At 43.8% G+C, this 21983-nt stretch overlaps 1 protein-coding gene across 4 annotated transcripts in view; it reads left to right on the plus strand.

Moving 5' to 3' along the window:
* The window catches only part of LOC107138419 (nuclear body protein SP140-like protein), a 50041-nt gene extending 33710 nt beyond the window's left edge, over nucleotides 1-16331 (plus strand). For all 4 annotated transcript variants that reach the window (XM_048808706.1, XM_048808704.1, XM_048808705.1 and 1 more), the window contains 12 exons: nucleotides 909-1028; nucleotides 3687-3758; nucleotides 4964-5068; nucleotides 6310-6452; nucleotides 7649-7696; nucleotides 10482-10517; nucleotides 11162-11197; nucleotides 13325-13440; nucleotides 14154-14259; nucleotides 14551-14628; nucleotides 14862-15005; nucleotides 15913-16331. In XM_048808706.1, coding sequence (XP_048664663.1) covers nucleotides 909-1028; nucleotides 3687-3758; nucleotides 4964-5068; nucleotides 6310-6452; nucleotides 7649-7696; nucleotides 10482-10517; nucleotides 11162-11197; nucleotides 13325-13440; nucleotides 14154-14259; nucleotides 14551-14628; nucleotides 14862-15005; nucleotides 15913-16011 — 1103 coding nt within the window. In that variant the 3' untranslated portion in view covers nucleotides 16012-16331. The remainder of the gene's footprint in view (nucleotides 1-908; nucleotides 1029-3686; nucleotides 3759-4963; nucleotides 5069-6309; nucleotides 6453-7648; nucleotides 7697-10481; nucleotides 10518-11161; nucleotides 11198-13324; nucleotides 13441-14153; nucleotides 14260-14550; nucleotides 14629-14861; nucleotides 15006-15912) is intronic.
* Nucleotides 16332-21983: the final 5652 nt, after the last annotated feature.

Raw genomic sequence — 21983 nt, forward strand, 5'->3', positions numbered from 1 at the left:
TTTTTTTTTGAGACAAGTTCTCACTAAGTTGCTTGAGGGTCTCATTAAGTTGTTGAGACTGGCCTTAAACTTACAGCCTCCAAGTTTCTGGTATTTCAGACATGAGCCACAATATCCAGCCCCCAGATCTTATTTTATAAAAGGTCTAAGGAATTCCTTTCTCCTAGACGATGAAGGCTAACCCTTGTTTTCCGAATGACTGTCAATTTTGAAATAGTAGATTTTAAAAATCCTATTAAGGATTAAAATTTTCACCAAACTATATATATCTTATGTTTTTGACAATTATATGGCTCCCCTATAGGTGGATGTGTACATTTTTGTTTGAAAAGAAAAAAATGGTTGCATCCATTTTATAAATGGGTATTTTCAAAATGATAAATTATTTGGACTAAGCCATTATAACATTTCACTTAAGTCTATGTGCATGTAGACAAATTCTAGGAGACTTCTTTCCAAAGCATGATTAGATCTTGCACATTGCCAGGTGCAGTGGCGCATGCCTATAATCCCAGCAGCTCAGGAGGCGGAGGCAGGAGGATCATGAGTTCAAAGCCAGTGTCAGCAAAAGTGAGGTGCTAAGCAACTCAGTGAGACCTGTCTCTAAATAAAATACAAAATAGGGATGGGGTGTGGCTCAGTGGTCGAGCGCCCCTGAGTTCAATCCCTTGTACCAAAAATTAAAGAAAAAAAAAACAAAAAACAAATCTTGCGTGTCATTTAACAGTGGACCCTCCTAAGAGAGAAAACGCCCTGGACCCCTGCTGGACTTTGCTTGGCATTCACTTGCTTGTCTGAGCATGTGGAGTAAAGGGTCCAAAGCAAACCCAGGACACCCTCGCTTCTTTTTGTTCCCACCTGTCACCTGTGGTTCTGCCCAACTCTCCCTTTCCCATGTCTGTCCACAGGCAACAGCACAGCTAATGACCACAAGGCCTCCAGCAAAGAGGCAGTGACAATGAATCTGCCAGGCCCTGCCAGGATCAGGGGTAGGACGAAAGTGGTAGCACCTTACCTCCGCATTGCAGGTCAGTACAGATTTTGCTACAGTTTCGAGGAATCTAAATCCTTCATTTTTTACTAGTCAAATTTCTTAGTTGATTTGAGAGCAGTGAAATCTCAAAAGCAAACTCGCTTGGAACCAGAGTTGCACACTGTTTGTGTTTATATTCTCATCTGCCCACCGCCTAACCTTTCTTCCTCTTTGATTGTAAAGCAGGGGTGGCGTGGTCGCCATCTTCTCTTGTTCTCTCTAAACTCTACCCCTATTCAATAGCTGCTGGCTTGGGCCCATCCAGGATTGGGGAGCAGGAGGACAGGAGAGATGAGTGAGGAAGGGTCTTGCTTGACACGCACAGCCATGGAATGCCATTGGAAATGGAGTGAAGATGCTTTCATCAGCTCCCCTTTGAGGGACCCGGAGGCATCAGGCACCACAATTGACTTCTTTCAAAAGAAATGCAGCCTTTCTTCTGCCACCTGGACGTGACTTGGCACAACCAGTTCTGCCAACACTGTGCAGATGACCTGGTGCATTTTCTTGGGATATGGGTGCTTGGAACTAGAGTGACCAACTCACCCTGGCTGCCTGGATTTTCTAGTTTTTCCCCTGAAACTCCTGTGTCCTGGGCATTTTCTTAGTCCTGGGCAGATAAGGACAGTGGGTCACCCTACTTGGCACTTATTGAATTGTTCCCAACTATTGGGATGTCTACTAAAGTTTTGAGAAAAAAAGGAGGAAATTGACAACTGTGTCACACTTAATTCTAGAGTTTAATCAATACCATCCATAACAATCATTTTATGATAATTTAAAATTATATTCTGACCATATTGTATTTAAGAGAATTTGTGATGGGATTTTAGTATTATTAAATGGGTATTTTAACCTAAGAGCACAATAAGTTGAATCTTGCCTAGCTCAGCCACTCTGTTTTGAGAGAAAACACAATAGTGCCATATTATGGGATAGCTGGATGTAAGCTTCAAATCTCCTTATACCAAAGGATCCAAGGGCTAGAGTAGACTTCAATATGTTTGCTTTTTCTCTCCTACAAGTATTAGGCGTAAACAAGTTTGATGAAGGTAAACACAATATGGCTACTGGTCTCAGAAAAGATGTAACCAGACAGAGATAGATAGAAAGCAAGAAAGAACTCTGTCTTTGTCAGACTGTCTGAGGGTGTGGTCAGAGCTGTAATGTCAAGCCTAGCTGGAATATAGGAGGAGAAAGAGAAGCAAGAATAAGACGTCTGAATCTCTTCTCATTGGGCTCTGAGTGTGGATCCTCAGAGGAGGAGGGGGTGGAAGGAACACCCAGAGATGTCCTTGCTATCCAGAGTCCTACTGGTGTCTTGGGTGAGAGGGGAGAGGAGAGCCCCTGGGAGAGACTGGTGAATGTGCTGGCCAGAGAGAGGAAGCAAGAGAGAGCAAGCAGATAATATTCTCCCTGAGGATTACATTTCCATCATTTTATTAGTTTTCCTTAGCCCTCGGCTGCTGATACCCTACTTTCTTCCATGAGTTTTTCCAACTCTCCTAGAACTCTTGTTTGAGCTCCCAGTATTTTGATTAAATATTAATGGAGTTATAGTTTGTAAGGATGAAAGTTGTTTGGTCTTGGGATAAGGTTGCCCAATTACCAATATTTGTCCCACAGACCATTATGGATTTAAATAACAGTAATTGTTCAGTCTGAAGAACAGAAAGTGGAATTATATTACCAAGTACCAGGAACACTTTGGGTTTGAATAAAATGAAGGTCCTTTTAATTTTGCAGCCTAACATGGGAGAGTTGACAGCACTTAAGACTGCATAGTCAGGAGAGTTTTTTCTCATGGGGTCTGCATAACTTCAACTAGCACCACTAGATGGTGGTCCGTGAGTGGTAAACTTTGGATATAAGAAAGGAAAAAAAAATTGTATTGCTTCTTTAGCAGATAAAACACAATTTGAGTGATGGAAAATATTGAGATTCCCATCCACAGCCAGTTAACTTGTAAATGGAAGTATATTCTTTCTGAAGCACTTTCCAAGTCAGGCTATAATTACTATTTGAAACAATTTTCAGAAGACTCAATTTTCTTGGCTAGTCTTCTCCTGGTTAGTTTCTCAGATCCAAATATCTCTGTCCAAACCCCAGTGAACAAAGCCTTTGGTTCCCTTTATGGTCACTTTCAGAACAAATGTGCAGATACCTTCATTCAAGTTGATATACAAGCAAGTATCTCACCTGGAACACCTCAAAAGATTTTCCTGTACTCACTGAACTGGATTTGTTCTTTTCTCTCCACTAAGAGAAACTTACAATGTCTTCACTTAAACTTTTAGTTTCGTCTCAATTTTCTTGAATATTTTCTAATATTCTCTCTAATCATCATCACCTTTATCTCACCTTTATCATCATCACCTTTATTTATTGCAAAAATTAAACAAATTAGTAGAATAAAAATATTAAATAGTAGAATAAATGTTATGTACTAAGGCTCAACACACTGCTTCCTGAGATACAAGTGAAATACTGATTTCAATTAGTTTTTTATTGATGTAGGGATATGAAAATGAAACATAAGATGAGCCTAAGATTAGCCATTTAATTCTTGGTTTTGGGGAAGCTACATTTAAGTGCAGTTTTTAAAAAGTGCCAACATATTCAGTGTGGTGATTATATTTTTCTGTTTTCTCAGAGAGAAAGAGAGGCAGATCTAGAATCCACCTAACTCAGAAAGCTAGAGGCGCATGGCAAAGAAGATCAAGAGGTAAAGAAGGAGAAGAATACAATATATTTTCAATGGCTAAATATCTGATTTCCAGGTCTTTACTCTGCTTTTTTTTTCTTTTCTTTTCTTTTTTTTTTTAAATAAACCTGTTTCCCCAGTTGCTTCATGACTTCATGTAGCAATGGTAACTACTGAGAAATGTGTCCCATTTAGTCAATGTATTTGGGAGAAAAATGAGCAACTCTATGCCATGTCTGAAACCAGACTCCAGGGGCCCAGGGCTACTGCAGTGCTGCCTTCATTGAACAGATAACGTTCAAGGGTGCAAATAGTTAGGCCATATCAAGGGAACAGTCTGTGACTGCACACCAAGGTGGCCAACATGGTGGTCAGAGGACTTGTCCTAGGGTTTTCTTGTCCTTTGACTGTGAGCACTTGGGTATAACACTTGACGTCTTTTGCCTCAGTTTTCTCCTCTGTTAATTGAAAGGGGAAATTGGGCCAGCCATCCTTCACAGAACCTTTCAGTCCTGATTGGACATCTACCTGTCCCAGATTCAGTCTTAGGACCAAACACCGCTCCCTCCCTCCATCATGCCTCCGCCACATTGGTCAGAAGCTAGATTAGCTCTTCATCCTCCCGGAATTTGTTTCAAGACTTTTCTTCCCCACTTCTGTGGAATCAGGTCTCCATTTCCCTCCCCTCTATAATTTTCAAATCATTCTAGAACTCCCTGAGCTCCCTCCTAACCTATAGAGAAAGGGGAAAATGAAGTATAAGTAAAGCAGAGAACAATAGGAAGCAGACACCATCTCCATCCTCCTCCTCCCTCTGCTTGCCTGGTCGGTGCTCAGATGGGGAAGTGGGACGACCATCCCTGGCTCTGTCTCTGGCTCCCACCTGTGGCAAAACTGCAATGCTGGAGACCTCACCAGAACAGTGACAGTAACTGTGTATTTTATGCTCATGTAAGAGTCGGTGGAGCTCACTAGATTGAGAATCAAAACAGTTTTATTGAAGCCTGGTTTCTCTGCTAAAGCATTTCAGTTTGTGTGAAATCAAGGGAGACATTTCATTATTATCTATCCATAATACCACTTGGAAAAAGATGTTAAAAACTCTTGAGATTTGTGGGGCTGAATTTCCTTAAGTACCTCCTGCCGTTACAGGAATGACCTCAATAAGGGAGGAGGGGGGCATGTGCAATTGGAAAGTGAACTGGGATAAGACCCTTCTCTTGCAGGTTCAAGAAAGGTCAGAAATGAACCTGTGGATTTTTGTGCTCCATTACTTCCTGTGAGCTGTGGTGAGCTGAAAGGAATTTTATATAAGGAGAAATTGAAAAAAGGTGGGTTTCACTGTCTTCTTTAATTTGTGACTACTATCTGAAGGATTCCCAGGAAGGAAGGGAATCAGTCATGTGAATCACTCAACATTCAAGGAGCTGAGTCTCTAGTTTGACTTGAGAGAAGGAGGAAGGAATTCTTAAGATGATACTTTTACACCGAGAAATCACAGATATTAGATGCTCTCACGTGGGCTTGTCCATAGTAATACCCAAAGAACCAAAGATAAGTGCAGGAAATCCCATCCAGAGGTGGGAAATAAAATATCTTACTTATAGCTGGAGATAGACCTCAGCCTCTACCTTTATACCCTCTCCCCTGCTGGATCTTCATCACAGGGTGGGATGCTTAACCTGGTAGGATCACAGGATTTAGGTTTGGATCAGGAAACCTGAGTTCCTGTTTCAGCAGCTCTGGGGATCGAACCCAGGGCCTTGTGCATGCAAGGCTGAAGCACTCTACCAACTGAGCTATATCCACAGCCCCTGTTTCATTCTCATGAGAGAAGGAGGTCTTGCTGAGCCTGAAATTTTTTATCTACGAAAGGGGAAAATGATTTTAAAAACCTGCATCCTAGTATTGCTGTAAGAATTAATGAGTAGAATTGACACAACATATTTTATGACCATAGTTTCTAAGGCCTTTCAAAAATAGTTCATGATGATGGACTTCATCTCAGACCTCTCCTTTTAAAATATTTTTAAATTTGTCCTTTTTAGTTATACATGACAGAGAACGTATTTTGACGAATTCTACCACACGGAGTATAACCTCCATCCTTGCGATTGTATATGATGTGGAGTTACACTGCTCAGACCTCTCTTAATATGGGTCTTTGGGTGTTAATTTTTAAAACAGCTTTACTGAAATATCATTCACATAGAATTCAGTTCACTATTTAGAGCATACAAATCAATGTTCTCTATCTCTAGAACCCGACAACAAATTGAAATCCTCTCATTCTTAGGAATTGCTTGCTTTTCCTCTTGTAGGTGATTCCTAGATATTTTTAAAAGCTTGCTTTTCATGGTAATTGTTACTGTCTTCATGCGAAGATCAAAGAAATGTACACACCCTGCCAGAAATCTCCTTTCAGGGAACTTTCGGGCTGGATTTGGGTCCCCTGAAATCTGAGAGGTGGGACTTCTGCTATTGACCATGAGCCCAATTTGGATGGTGGGAGGCTGTAGTCTAAGCTTTGGGGACAAACATAAATAGGGATCAACTTTCTCTGGTCTTACAGGAATCTCCATAAAGTGTATACAGAGTGAGACTGGAGACTGGCTCACGCCCCGTGAATTTGAAATCAAAGGAGGCTACGCAAGATCAAAGTACTGGAAACAGAGTGTGTACTGTGGCGGGCGGCCCCTGCTATGGCTGCTGCAGGTATTCCGTTCACAAAGGGCAAGAGATGTACCCCTCTTGTTGCATCTTAATAATTAGGTCACTATTTCATCATCAAATGTTTGTGAGTTATAGATACAGCCCTGATGCCTCTGCACTTTTCCTTTGACTCAAAGCCAGGGGTCCCACATTTGTAACTCCAGGAGAGTACAGCACATGAATGTTGCAAAGGGTAGATGCAGAACCTTAGAGGGGGGTGGCCATTCCAATTAGAGTAAATGCAGAAACTTTCTGCGTTTAAAAAAAAAAAAAGTCTACAGTCAAACAATGCAAGAAGACACTCCAGAGAAAGGCATTACTGAAATAGCACTGTGGATTTAGATTGATGAGTTGTATGCAATAAGACATATTTTGGGGATCATTTGTGGAGGGTTCTAATACTATGCTAATTGGTTCTAATTCATAATTTAGTCAACATAGAATCGGCAAAATCTTTGTTGTTGGAAATAACATTTAAAACAGTTTTGTCTTATTTTGGGTGCTGGGGTTGAGCCCAGGGCCTCGTGCATGCTAAGCATGCACTCTACCTTTGGGCTACACCTCAGTCCCCTAAAACAGTGTGTTACATAGCCATGTTGCTTTGAAACAGCTTCCCTGTCTCTGCACTCAGCAATCTATATCAAACACAGAATGCTCAGTTAAAATGTGTCACCCCTCCCTAAATGTCCCAGCCCCTCATCATCCCTTCCCAGGGCTCTCTGAGCCCACCACTAAGATTCCTCTCCAGTTATTTTAGATTTGTACTTCCTTGAGTTTGTTTTTCTTCTCTAGACCTCTCCAGAGTTATACATGTGTCATCTTTGCATGCCCAATATCTATTAGAGGTTCCAATAGATATTGGGCAATAATTGTGTGTTGCCTGGAGAGTCCTAGTGTAGGAATTCAAACTTGAGCGTCCTGTGGGAATGGAAATAGGTAAAGGCTGTCTGAGGAAAGCCTCTCAGAGACTTAGAAAAGAGGACAAGAGAAAGGGAGAAGGTTCTACAGGTGACTTTCCAACTACCATTTGTTGAAATCTGGAAGAGGCAAGTGAGAAAAGAAAGATTCTCATTCAGACACCTTGAATCTCAACTGGCAGTAGAGCATGCAGGCAGAAATATTTGGGAGGAGGTTGGCTATGCAGGCTCACAAAACAGAAACCCAGAGTAACCATATAGTTGAATCTTTTTATCTTGCAGGAAGGATTTCTACCTCATCCTCCAAGAATATATCACAGGAAAAAAAAGGTGATCATTATATAACTTTCTACAAGTTCTCACCACATATGACTTTACTTGTACAGTGTCTTATTTATGGCATCTCAAGTGGGTAATCATAACTAATCTTACACCTCCTCCACCCCTTCCTTTATTTTTTCTTTCTTTCATTTTGGATGGGGGGGACATGCACCTTCAGAGTTGTGACTTTTGAGTACAATGCTGTATATAAAGCTAGGTCTTCTTTGTTAATCCATGAGAAGTGGAGATGATAGAGAGCCATCAAAATAGACCTCATGGAAGTGTGTTAGCAATACTGCAATTGTTTTAAGGGCATCAAAGTTGAAAAGGCAAACATAATTGTGGAATACATAAAAACGTCTCATAATCATGTGATAGAGTCATCTTCAACTCAAGCCAAGAGTTTCTCTAGTTATAATAAAATTTGATGGAGCAAAAGTTTGCTCATAGTCAGTTTTGTTTTATAGTGCTGGGGGTTGAACTCAGGGCCTTGTGCATGTGAGGCAAGCATGCTACCAACTGAGCTATTTCTTCTGCTCACAGTCATTTTGTTAAGCTTGAATTAATAGGTTTTCATGGGACCTATGTGAAATTACATATCATTTTATGAGTAATACAACCAAAAGCATATTCCTTTTCTGGTCCTTCACATCCTCTTCCACTTTCCAACTAAATATATACATAGGCACATAGAAATCTTTCTCAAGGGAAAATTATTTGCCTTTCATAAATAAGGACAGTGTTGTTGGAGAGGGAGGTCTTGGAAGGTAGGTACATTTATACAAGATGTGCTGAACTGGACACCACCACTTTTGCTCCATCAGAAGGATTGTGCATGCAAACTTTTATTTGTGAGAAGCGGTTTGTCCTTCTATGAAAGAAGGCAACAAACAAATAGGTTGAGTGTGGTGTAGAATCAGGGCAAGGCAACAGTTTTTCCAACACTGAGTATGAATGATAACCTGAGAAAGAGGAGGCGAAGGGGAGAAGTGCCCTTCTTATATACTGTAGGTAGAAAGAGCCACTCAAGACATTCACAGACTTCTAAGACAGGTCACATCACTGACCTCTGGACTTCATGTTAGAATTTGAGATCTCAGCCTTTGCAATATCAGTGGTCTCACTGGTTTGAACTCTCAGCCCCTGGAATATTTCATCCAGTGGGTTTCCTAAAAGGAAACTACTTTTTGCCTACTTGGTGAGTGCTTTAAAGACAAGTGGCTCTAACTTTCCCAAGGTGTCAAGAGTAACTCAGACCACATTATGAGAATGAGCTGGAAATTTCCAACCAACAGAATCTGCCCTATCATGAGTGCAATTCTTGGCCTACAAGCTGCAGTTGCCTCTATATATTGTGTCTCCTTGTTGGTGAGAGCAGATGCTCTCCAAAGTGGCAGATCCCAGGATCCATTTCTACTTCCATAGGTCTTCAGGGCCTCTTGGAGTGTCCCTTGCTTTCAGAGCCACTTGGCTCCTGAAAACTTCAGTGTCACCATTAGCACCAGGAGAAAACTTTCCAGTACATGACACATAATTAATGAACACATCCTAAGTGTCCAGTGGTCACTAGAGAAGATTGAAACTGTATTCCTGACCTTAAGGATTGTGTCAATTCATTGTAAAAATGGAATAATAATAAGCTGGTCAAAGGTGGACAGTGACATGGCCACCTCTGAGGGTATTGTCCCTGAGGTCCCACTTGTCTATGGTCTCTCCATCCTGGGATAGAGGTAAGAGTTGAGTTTGCACATATCTCCAAAGGGAAGAATGCCAGCTCGTTGTACTGGATGTTTAAAGGCAATGTAAACAAATCTAGAATTTTCTCTGAAAATTCAGTCAGCCAGCTGACATCTTCTTGGGATTTGGATAGAGGAGCAAGGAGGGGGACATTCAGGGAGAAGAACTTCAGTCCTGGGGACTTTTTATATATTTTATCTTTAGGAATAATCCCTAGGAGAGCTTCAGAAAGTAGGAGAGTTCTCTGTGGGCTTCCTTGGATTCCAGGAATATTCCAGAATAGCCCTGTGGTTATTGAGGGCTGTGACTGCTAAGTCCTCAGACTGATTCTCGCTGCAGCTCCTGTGGGTGGGCTGGCAGATCCTGGGCAGCCAAGTTGAAGGAAAATGGCTGGGAACCCCTTGAAGCAACAGGACAGGTAAAATTTCTCCAATTCAGTCTGTGGAAACCAGGTCCTGGGTCCCTTCTTGGCAACACGAAGGCCCACTTTGAATCGAAGAGCTGGGTAAGGGAATGTGCATTGGCACACAGAGCTCTTTGGCACTTCTTGTTCTCCTGATAGATACATAGGTCAACATAAAAAGGTATGAAATAAAAGGCCTATTGTGTTGAGAGAAAAATCTTTATAGACAAAATAAATTTGATGAGCTTATTTGAGCAATGAAGGGGTCATGAGTTGGGCAGCACTCAGGTAAGAACACCACTGAGCTCCAATGCACCAGTGTGAGCAGGCGACTTTCATGGGCTAAGGTGGAAGTAAGACAGAGAAGATACGTTTAATTGGTTAGAATGGAAAGACCCTGGTTAAAGATTAGCTGGGTAGTTTTTTTTTTTTTTTTTAATTGCTAAAGTCACTAGTTTCTCCTTACTGTTTACATTGGGCTCCTCATTTTTATGTGGAAACTTAAAGTCCTGAGCCAACCTAACCCACTGACTTCCTAATTAATTTATTTTTTAAATGACTGTTACTTGAATCTCTTGAACCATGATTGTTTAAATAAGTGATAGACTCAAATATCTCATGCAACGTAGTCACCGAATATTTTTCTTTCAACAGACAACACCACAGACTCACAACAATGTTGCCCCGGATGTAAGTACTAACTCCCAGCTGCATCCCCAGACCGCGGACCTTTTTCCAAGCACATTTCCTGTGTCATGACTGCTTTTCCCTGAAGTGCACTCACTCACTGTAGTATGTTGCTGTGTGCAATGAACAAAGAATATCAGGTGTGTCCCCCAAGACAGGGACATGGGTCTGAGACTGGGTGTCTCCACTGAAAGTACCCTTTCCTTATATTTCAGTGGAAAACTTCCCGTGCCTCGTCCCCCCTCCAAGTGGGTATGGGAAGCAGAGATCTAGAGGCAGAATTGAAGTAGGGATGGTCAGGAATGGCCTGAAGATGAGGGGTATACAGCAAATTTGAGAGGAAAACAGCACTTTAAAGAAGTCAGTGGGGATGGAAAGGGTGGTAAGGAAAATATGTGACGTCCACCCAGATGCAGGCGGAGCTCAAGATGGTCTTCAGCACCACCCTGAGGGGACAGGCTGGGCCCAACTGGCGAGTTCAAGCTGTGGAAACTTAAAGTCCTGAAGCCAACCCAACCCACTGACTTCCTAATTAATTTATTTTTAAAATAACTGTTACTTGAATCCCTTGAAACATGATTGTTTAAATAAGTGATAGATTCAAACATCACATGCAACGTAGCCACTGAATATTTTTCTTTCAACAGACAACACCACAGACTCACAACAATGTTGAACCTAATGTAAGTACTAACATCCTTAGTCTTACATAGTTCTTAGTCCTGCATAGAAATGCACACAGAACACCCAGCACAGTGGTGCCCACCTGTAGTGCCAGTGGCTCAGGAGGTTGAGGCAGGAGGTTTGTGAGTTCAAAGCAGCCTCAGCAACTTAGTGATGCCCTAAGCAACTCAGTGAGACCTTGTCTCTAAATAAAACAGAAAACAGGGCTGGGGATGGCTTAGTGGTTAAGTGCCCTTGGATTCAATCCCTAGTACCAAAAAGAAAAGGAAGGAAGGAAGGAAGGAAGGAAGGAAGGAAGGAAGGAAGGGAAGGAGGGAGGGAGGGAGGGAGGGAAAGAAAGACTGTAGCCAGTCTCAAGGGAGCCATTAGGAGGCTGAGCTGGCTAACACTGAAACCATCACCACTTAGCAAATCATAGTTTATTCAAACTGTTTGGCTGGTGCTTAATAATGTACAAACCATTCTGATTCCATGGGCCCTGTTTGCCATATGGCTTCCTGCTTTGGGGTCTGCTGAAATCATGGATGACTCCTCTCTTTGAGCTAAATCATATCTAGATTCCTTTCATGGCAATGAGATGCAGATTTTAGGCCATGTTAGCTTTCACTCAATTATGGGTCAATACTTGCAAAGAGTGTCTTCCATTCATGACACTCAGCAGAAGAGGCATAGCAAAGTAGTTTTACACACACCTCCACAGCAATTCTCCAACCAGATTTAGATCTTATTCACACTGGTTTTTACCTTGTTCTACAGAGGGCGTCTTCAATAGTCAAAACAGCCCTGGAGTCCAGTATTTGTGTGGCTTCTTGGGGATAGATGTAGACAAAGGATTAGGTCATACCCAAGCAAAGGTATCCTCTCCCCTGTTAATGTTTCCTGGGATAGATATTAAGGCCGAACAACCCTGACATATACATCTCCAGGCCTCAATAACCAGACTTGGCTCAGGCTGAATCTCAAATTTGACACCAGAATCACCTGAAAAGGTGTAAAAAGCATTGTTGCCTGGATCCCGCCCCCAGAGGAAATTCTGATTCTGAACTAGTTTGGACTAGGACTTGTTCAAAGGCTTCAGATGATTCTGCTGCACAGAAATACTTGTTCTATGACTTAAAGAGGAACAGTAATGCTGATGCCTCAACCCAGACCACATGACTTGGTCTCTGGTGTTGGGACCAGGACGTTGGTAGTTTATGTACTCTCCACTGAGGATTCCCATGGACTGTCAAGGAATCAAATATCTTGTTAAAAGGATTATGATTGCAAGATTCTGAAACACTTGTTGCCTCCATTATTTCCTTGTTGTTTGGGGAGAGGAGGCATCAATTTCTTGACAGTGATGCTGGTAATCCATGAGTCTGCACTAACGAGAAGAATGGGTCCAAGGCTCCGTGTCTGAGCAGTTTCAGTCTCCAATTGCAGATCTGCATAAGAATCCCCCATGACATCAAGCAGGAGCCTTAGGGGCCCAGTATTTTCTCATATATGACCATTTTTAAGATCAAATAAATGACCAAGATCCCAATTCACCTAACAAGTGTTTTCATCCCAAAGCTCAAGACAAACCTAAAAAGGATTATTAGTCAGCACCTTTTCATCTTTGATTACTTTCCATAGTCAGAACCCACAGCCCAAAGCCTCCCCAGGCCTTTCCTTCAGCTCATTGGGAGCTTACAGCCAAGGCTATGGGATGCAGTGATATTTCAAAAGTTTATTCCCTCATATATAAACTTTTAGTAAATCACACTTTGATGAGCCAATTTCAGCAATGTTGTATAAGCAAATGGATTCAACATTTATTTTAGGAACTTTTGTCTGCAGGCTAGTAATAAAATTATTCTGATTCCCTCAAAATCATCACGTTGTTTTGCTGTTGGTCTTTCTGTGTTATATCTCTGGTTTTGAGAGGAAATGTTTTCTGGTATGGCACGTGGTCTCCTCTTCCTGAACTTTAACAGAAGATGTCTTGTCTGAACTCTCCACTCCAAGCACTTACTATCCCAGGGAGAAGCAAATGGGTCCATGCAAGTTTGCCCAGAGGCTTGTGTTCTGGGTTCCCATAGCAGTGGCTTTGCGCAGGGTCTTGCCAATCCCAGTGACGTGGTTGTTGTTTTCTCTTCTAGATGGGAAACTCGGAAGTGTGTGAGGTGTGTCGGCGTAGGGGACTGCTGTTCTGCTGTGACACTTGCTCCAGAGCCTTCCATAGGGACTGTCACATTCCACCAGCAAAGATTGAGGAGTGAGATGTGATTCCTTCTCTCTCTCCTGCTAGGAGTCCTTCCCCCTGCCATGCACACTTGCCCTGCAGTGTTCCTCTTGGGTCTCGATGGGGAGTGAGCAGAGATCTTAGCAACCAGGATCCAACAGCATGATTCAGGGGGCTATTGAAAGATGCTGCAATATCAATACTCTCTGTGCGACCAGCGATACCTCTTTGGGGATGCAGAGACTGGTGACTGGGGTCCTTAGCCTACATACTATAATTGTCCTTTCTTCAAAGTTTTGCAGCAGGGACTTATGTCCATGGATTGGAAATGGGAAATGACAGGTTTTTTTTTTTTTTTTTTATGTGCTTAGTCAGGAAAGAAATAAACACAACTGGTTCCCACTTTTCATTACGCTTTAATGGGCTGATGGACCCCAGATCACCAGGAGTTAAAGCCCCGTTTCTTATACTTGAGCCTCGTCGGCAGGACTCCTTGTATTCCCAGTGGGGGAAAGGAGATCCTAATAGTCAATATGACACTAATTTCCAAGGACTGACATCCTGTTTCTGCCACAGATGGAAACAGAGTGGACAGCTCAAGATCCCATGTGGGGATCTTGCACTCTCTGGGAGTGTGCTCTCTAACTAGCGTATCAGCTATTCCTTAAAGGAGGACATGCAGCTATAGGAACAGTAGCTATTTCCAGGGGCCGTGTTCTCTGCTCACTTTATGCACAATCTCTCAGGATCCCTTGGAGTTGCATTTTCTGCAGGATGGGCTCCTTAGACAGTCAAGAGAGTCATCAGGAGTCTGAGATCCTAGAGAGGCAGATGCAGCCCGAGGAACAGTTGGTGAGTCCGTGGAATCCCCAAGCCTTCTCATTTCCCTTCTCTTGTGAGAAACACCAACAGGCCTGGGGTCAGAGAAGTGGATCTCAGAGGGAGCTTTCTCTTCCGATCCACACTTCTGTTATGCTGATATCACACCAGAACATGTTTACAGAAAGAATAACTTGGCCATTACACATGTTTGGAGAATCTTCCTGAAGCTGGGGGGCATGAGTCATGCTCATTTCTGTGGGGTGAGCATATGGATTTCTTCTTTTCAAGCTGCTTTTCATTGACAGCCTACTTCTCTTGTAGAAATGTGAGTTCCTCCTCTTGAAGGTCTATTGCTGTTCTGAGAGCTCCATTTTTGCCAAGAATCCACGTTATTATCGGGTAAGTAACAGCAGAGAGCCTCGATCACAGGCCACCAGGCTACGAGGGGACTCTGAAATGGGATCTGTGGTCTCAGTCCCTGGGAGTGGGACAGCAGCCCGTTGTCTTTACGTTGTCTGTCTCTCTATTGGATTTTATGAGAATCCATAGCAGGTCAAACACTAAACTGTGCTAGTAGCTCTCACAGATTCTTCCAGTTTAAGACTTAAGTAACTTGGTGTATTTGTCAGCAGATGAGGGAGACTTGTCAAAGTCTGAAGGAACCTATGTGGTTAGACAAAATCAAGAAAAGGCTGAATAAACAGGGTTACTCCCAAGTGAAGGGGTTTGTGCAGGACATACGCCTCATCTTTCAGAACCACAGGGCCTCATACAAGGTAAGGAACGCGCTCTTGCTTCCCTTTCTGTTTTCTCCCATTGGCTGCTTCTACCCCTCATTTTCTGGCACCTGGGAAGTTTAGTTTCCCTTGTCTTCCTCTAACAAGCCTGCACAAGCAAGGCTCTGGAAATGAGTGATTCTTTTAGTTTAAGACTTAGCTAACAGTGAATCAGAAGATGTCCCTGTAACCAAAGAAAGCCCCATGCTGTCAAGCGCTCATTTGCCATCCCTCCAACAAGAGCACAGAGAGAACAGTCAAGTCCTCCCTTTCCCATACACACAGAAAGAGAATTTATTTATTTTTTATATTTATTTTTTAGTTGTAATTGAACAGAATATCTTTATTTTAATTTATTATTTTTATGTGTTGCTGAGGATCGAACCCATGGTCCTGAACGTGCTAGGTGTGCACTCTATCACTGAGCCACAACCCCAGCCCAGAAAGAGAATTTATATTCAAGTCAGTTTGTGCTTCTTATCTTCCCCCAAGCTTCCTTAAAACTTTCAGAAATCCCAAACTCAAGGCTCCTATATATGTTCAAGGACCATACAGTTAACAGGGACTCCCCAATAGAGGAATAGAAGTGATGAGGAAGGAAGAGATCATTGATCTCACCTCACACATGACTTCTATTAACATAGATCAGTTTTCTAACTCTTACTGAACTCTAATAAACAACCAAAGTCAAATAAGTAATGGTCCCCCAACATGGCAATGATTTCACATTTCTTTCTAATTATGCTAGCAGAACACAGAAGTTGCTCCTAGCTATATGAGTTTTCAAGTTTGAACTGGTTAGTGTGCCTCAGAATGTTTAACAAGTGTCCTGATCATTCTCAATGGCCAGATGTCTAACAACACGGAAAATGAGATTTTCGTTTTTGTCTTTATTATTTTTTTCCAGTACCGTGAGTGTGGCCAAATGGGAATTAGACTGGAGACTGAATTCGAGAAGAATTTGAAGGGACTGTTCACTATTCAGGAAACAAATGAAAATAGTTGACTGGTGCAGTAACTGCTCTTGGTGTTCTGGTACAATTTATTTTTCTGGCAAGATCCCCCACCCTCTGCTGCAGTGAACACCGTTTACTAAGTCTAGCATCCCTGTACCAAAGAAAGCCAGCTTCAGCCGGGGTGGCACCTCCCAGCCTGAGAGCTGGTTCCCTTGCCTTAAGGTAGAACCAGGGACACCGTGGCTACTGATCCCACGGAACCAGGCTGAAACTAGTTTCCAGCTGACCTCACCTTTCTCGCTTTGTTATGTTTCTTCCCTCGCTCCTCTTCTCCTGAGAGAGCTTCACAATAAACCAATACCTTAAGATACTTCATCTCAGACTCTGCTTCTAGGGGACTGTGTTAATTTTTTTTTTTCTTGATCATTGTGACAAATGCCTGAGAAAAACAACTTAGAGGAGGAGAGATTTCTTTTGGTTGCAGTTTCAGAGATTTCTGTTTATGGTCAGCGGACTCCACTGCTCCAGGCCTGAGGTGAGGCAGAACATCATGATGGAAGAACATGGCCGAGGAAGGCTGCTCAGCTCGTGGCAACTCAGAAGCAGAGAGAGAAGGAGGAAAGAGAACAGGGCCAGGAACAAGGAATAGCCTTCTAAGCCATACCCCCAGGACCTGCTTCCTCCAACAGACTCTGCTGCCTACAATTGCCCCCACTCTCAGCAGTCCATTCAGTTACCGACTGACTAATCCTCTGATGAGATCAGAGCCCTCGCGATCCAGTCACTTCTCCAAAGTGATTCCCTCTGAACATTGCTTCATTGTGGGCCAAGCCTTCAAAGCATGCACTTTTCGGGACATTCCAGATCCAAACCACAGCAGGGACCCACCCTAAGTAGTGGTCCCAGAAAACAAACTCTTAAGAACATGATCCTGGAGGTGGATCACTGTCTAGCAAAATGGTGATAGGTGAATATTTTTTTAACATTTTTTTTAAGAGAGAGAGAGTATTTATTAATATTTCTTTTTTAGTTTTCGGCGGACACAACATCTTTGTTTTTTGTATCTGGTGCTGAGGATCGAACCCGGGCCGCACGCATGCCAGGCGAGCGCGCTACTGCTTGAGCCACACCCCCAGCCCCATGATAGGTGGATATTGGTAGTCCCTGGGATGTTATAACAGGACAGTTGCCAGACTTTCTACTGTAGAAAGCCAGATGAGCTACAGGAAAAGAGGCACACTAGCTGATACAATTTGGCATTTAAGAAGGGAGAAAAGGTAACTATAAGAAATGTTGGGTTTGGTGGCTACTGCTAATATATTGATAAGCATAAATATCAGGTTTAGATCTATTAATCGCCAACCTAAAGCCAAGAGGCCCTTATATTTGCATCTGGAAGGCAGACAGGAAGGAAGGCCTGTTTCAGGTCCTGGTTTTAAGAATGGCAGAACTCCAAAAAGGACTGGATTCCAAGCTCAGGTGGTCTCTATGCCAAATTCAAGGCCCTGAAACTCAAAATGGGGCTATCAAGGTAAATGTACATGAGAATTTTGAACGACTATACCCTCTGAACCACTGGTCATGAAAAAGAATCCCCCTTCCCCTTGTTGGAAGAGGGAACTACACCCATTCCCATCTTGCTTAAATGAAGACTTTAAGCATGCAGAGGCCTCTCTGCATGACCCAACTGGACAAACTATGGGTGGGGCTGCAAGTTGAAAGAGGGTTTATATTTCAAAGGAGATGGAGGTTGGCCAACATTACCAACAGGAGCTAGGAGATTGGTAGTAGATCCTGGATCAAGAAAGGTAAGATGTAAAACTAAATAAGGGGGAATTGTTGATACAGGAGAGCTCTTCTGTGCCACAGACTTTAATCAACCTGGCAGGGGATGATGGTAGTGATTCTGTATGCCCCAGGTGGCTATTTCAGGCTTAGAATAACTGTGGTACATATTAAATGAAGTGGAAGGTAGAGATGCCCAAACTGCTGTGGCAGGCTCTGGGGAACAAAAGCCGAGGGACATTGACATGCTAGCGTGACCCTACTCTACAATGGAAAGACTCATCTGGGAAGTGACTGTGTTCCTCAGCCAATGAGAATACCACTTCATATACATCATCAAAAGTGATTTGAAATAGAGGAGCACAAGATGATAGATAGCTACCTCAGTTTAGCCAGTTCTCATGAGGCTCATTTCCAATAAAAGTGAGGGCAAGTTTTCAGAAGAAAGAACCTTGAGAGGGTAAGTAGTAGGATTCCCTCAGTTCTTCCCCAAAGGGATCTATGGCCATTTGTTCAAATAACCACATGTCAGGGAAAGAAAAACACACAGATATTTCAAGAGTTGTTGAACACAGGGTTGGAGTTGATGCAAATATCTGGGGACACAGAGCCATCCTGGCCCCCTTGTTAGAGTGTATGGGTGTCAGGTAATGTCCATCTCAGAATGGGTGTACTGAATCCAGCCGGCAGTCATTTTCCCAGCTCCTGAATGTGTCATCAGGACACAACAGTTACGTGGGTCAGACAACAGTATACTTGTACTAGGGCAAAGAAATTCTCCTGCTTTCTGTAACAGTAGAGCTCCTCTGGCTGCTGCAACACATTACATTGGCCCACTGTACGGATCACAGTGTGGTCATGGATCTGATGAGCAAGAAGTATTGAGTATTCTGAATGCCTTGGGTAAATCACAGGTACTGTGGGTGTGAGAGGTAAACCTTACCAAGACTCAGAGACATGACATGTAGGTAAGTTTTAGGGACTCAAGGATTTGAAGCATGCTAGGATTTCCCCTCCAAAGTTCCAAACTAGCTAGAAACTCTGGACACTACTCAAAAACCAGCTGCCTGAGGCTTCTGAAAGGTGAACACAAGCAGGCGGGCTTTGGGGAGAAATCGAAACTCTGGGGGGAAGTCGAAACTCGAAGGAAGCAGCCTGTAGTGAATCCACTTCCTCTTCCTCTAAGAACAGCCACACTCTTGCTTGGTGGCCTAAAACTTTGTTAGGAAGCTCTTCTTTCTGCTTGGAAGAGCCAGGGGAAGAGCCCAGAGTAACCAGGCTTTCTGGGAAGTGAGGGGAAAATGTCCAAAAAGAGAGGGTCATAGAAAATGTGTGTGTAAACCCTTCCCTAGTCTGTGGCTGATACCTGTGACAAACTGAAATCTGTCAGATCTGGGGCTGAGCTTTTTCCACTACAGACCAAGAGTGTAGTTTGAGCCTAACCACCAGAATCACCTGCTAAAATAGAGTTCCTGTTTTGGTTCAAGCAAGAGATGGCAATTAGCTACCCATCCAGTCAGTGTAGATGCTGATGGGACACGGGGGGTGGGGTGGGAGGGGTTGGGGGCTACAGAACAATGAACTAATCAGAGCTGCCAGACCTTTCAATAATAGGCACGTTCAGATTCTCTGGTCTACAATGTTTCATCTGACACGAAACCACCTGTTTCTATATTACATCAAAATTAGAAATTTCTCTCCTGATCTCTTCATTCACATTTTGCCCTGAACCTCATGGTATATGGGACTGGAAGAGTGTACACTGCTTCAGACAAGGTCTGTGTGTTCTAGATTCATCCTCTCTGGGTCTGTGAGAATGAGACTGAGCCCGAGGCACATGTAGGTAGCATGTAGACGTGTGGCCTGAGTTCTGTAGATTCCAACTGGTTGTCTTTATTTACTTTGTGTTTATTCAGGAAAGACAAGAAATAGTCCTTGGGTTCCTGCATTGTACATTGTCTGAACAATAAATGGTAAATCCAGGCCCCTCCTGCCAAAACAGCTCAGTGGTAAGAACCCAACTCCCAATACTTGGTTCTTGTAGGCAACTTTCAGGGATATCATATTGTCGTCATACTCAACCCCAAGTCCTTGGATACACATGGGCCGCTCATTTACCGTGACCCCACATTCAACGGGCTCAAAACCTCCCAGATTTATCCATAGGAGAGGGAGCCACAGGCCATAGGCGGTATGTGTGGGAAAGGGCAGACGGGTCTCCATTCTCTCTGGAGGAAGCAAGTCACCAAGTAAACTGAGCCCGCCAGCCATCCTGAGCTGGTTAGAGGTTGAGAACTGGCACGTGATGACAGAGAACTTACTGTTTTTTTCCTTAGTACTCCAAGAAAATGGGTGTGTAGCAAGTGAGATGGGTGAGTTTGCAACTTGAATGTCGTTGTTTTGAGAACTAACACAACTGTGCCAAGCATTTCCCCCCAAAGCCACAGTACCAGCAGACCCTGGAGGCCACCTGCTCCCGAGGAGCTCTTCCACCTGTTGGCTTTGGAGCCTGCCTTTACCTGATAAGCCTAGTTGCCATGTGAGACAAGGATGCTCAGCACAGCAGGGCATCAATGACCTGCTAGAGCCCTTGGGCCACCCTCCTGTGTTCCCAGGTCCACTTCATGACCTGTCTAGACCCAGTGGTTGGCCTGTGCTGGGGCCCTTTTGGGTGCCCACCTGCTTCACAAGTGCAGTGTTGTACCTGTGAGAAGCACGTGCACCAGGCAGGGGAACAGTACAGTAGTTTAGAGACCTCTGTGGCCTTCGGGAGAGCTCGTTATGCTTTATTTTGGAGTTTCCCTAAACCAGAACTGTGATGGTTGGTCGGATATAAAGGCCAATTTATGCTCTGTGCAAATCTATACTCTGTGGAATTTTTGTGACCCTGGACACCGGTTCCCAGGTATTCCAACTTGGCCAGCTCCCGCCCACCACATTTTCTAGCAAGTGCTTCCGTGGGTAAGGCCACCTCCGTCTCTTCCCCGTACATCTCCCCTAGATGCTGACAGCAGGTATACATCAGCGCTTATTAGAAATACACTTAGGATAAATATTCTTAGGATGCCAAGTCCTCTATGCAGGGACAGTTGGATTGATCCTCTTCCGTGATCGAGTCTCCTTAGGACAGTTCATTTCCTGCCCCCTAACCACTAAGTCTTCATGAAGCTACCCTTCCCTTCTCCACCACATCTTTTATTCTGTTCAGCAACACTGAGGTCCCTACCACATGCCCCCCACTTGAATAAAAGCACCCACTTACGAGCTGGAACAAGTGGAAGGCAGCTACCAGTGGGCTCCTTCCGTGTGCTTGGTGGAGGCCATCTCTGACCACGCACGCCTCACCTGGCTCCCCCAGGATCCGATAAGTCCAGAGGTCATTCTGGCTCACCACTCTTAGTAATGGACGTTTGGAGGGATTCGCAGAAACATTAGCAATGGCCGTTTTGTAAAAGGCTTCACTTTTATTCAAGGGGTTGTGCAGCCCAACGGCCTCCTCCTCCAGTTCTGGCAGCCCTAGTTCCTTCTTGTCGGGTGCTACAGCACGCAGCCATCCTGATCCAGATCGCCGAGTGTTGGCAGTGAGTGTTCACTGGTGCCCACGACCACAGCAAGCTGCCCCGGGGAATCCCCAGGATATAAAAAATTATGAACTCTGAAGCAGGTTGCTGTTTTTCAGTCAGAGAGGTAGGACCCTAAGTTAGCAAGAGTTGGGTGAAGCTAAGACGTTTTGCTTCCGTCCCTTCAGGAGTCAGAGGACACTGAATGGTAGAGGAAGGTGAGGGCCACCCCAAGGGAGACCAGGGTGCTTGAGGCAGGACTGGGCAAGGCATTTCCTGAACTTCTCAGCGTAACCCACTCCTAGAACCTCTCAGGCCTTCCTTTAAAAGCTCATTCTGCGCCATCTGTTTTTGCAGCTTATTGAATGTTTTAAACACATTTTAAATGACAAGATCTACATGTTTGGAAAGGACCTCAGGATTATGCTGCGGGGGCCTCAGGGGAGGGAGGTGGGCAGGTTTGAGGGCTTCAGCCTCCAGGGAGGTGGAGAAGGAAGGGCCACCCTGGTGCTCCCAGGTGGGATTCAGCTTTCTGGGAAGACAGAGGTCTCCCTCAAGGATGGATGGCCCAGATGGCAGCACCTCCCTCGGGATTTGAATCAGGAGGTCTCTGCTAGACCACAAGCCCAGATATGCTCATGAACTGTCAAATATTAAAACTTCCCGAACTCAATCTC

This window comes from Marmota marmota, unplaced genomic scaffold (assembly GCF_001458135.2).
Source record: "Marmota marmota marmota unplaced genomic scaffold, marMar, whole genome shotgun sequence".
Classification (NCBI taxonomy): domain Eukaryota; kingdom Metazoa; phylum Chordata; class Mammalia; order Rodentia; family Sciuridae; genus Marmota; species Marmota marmota.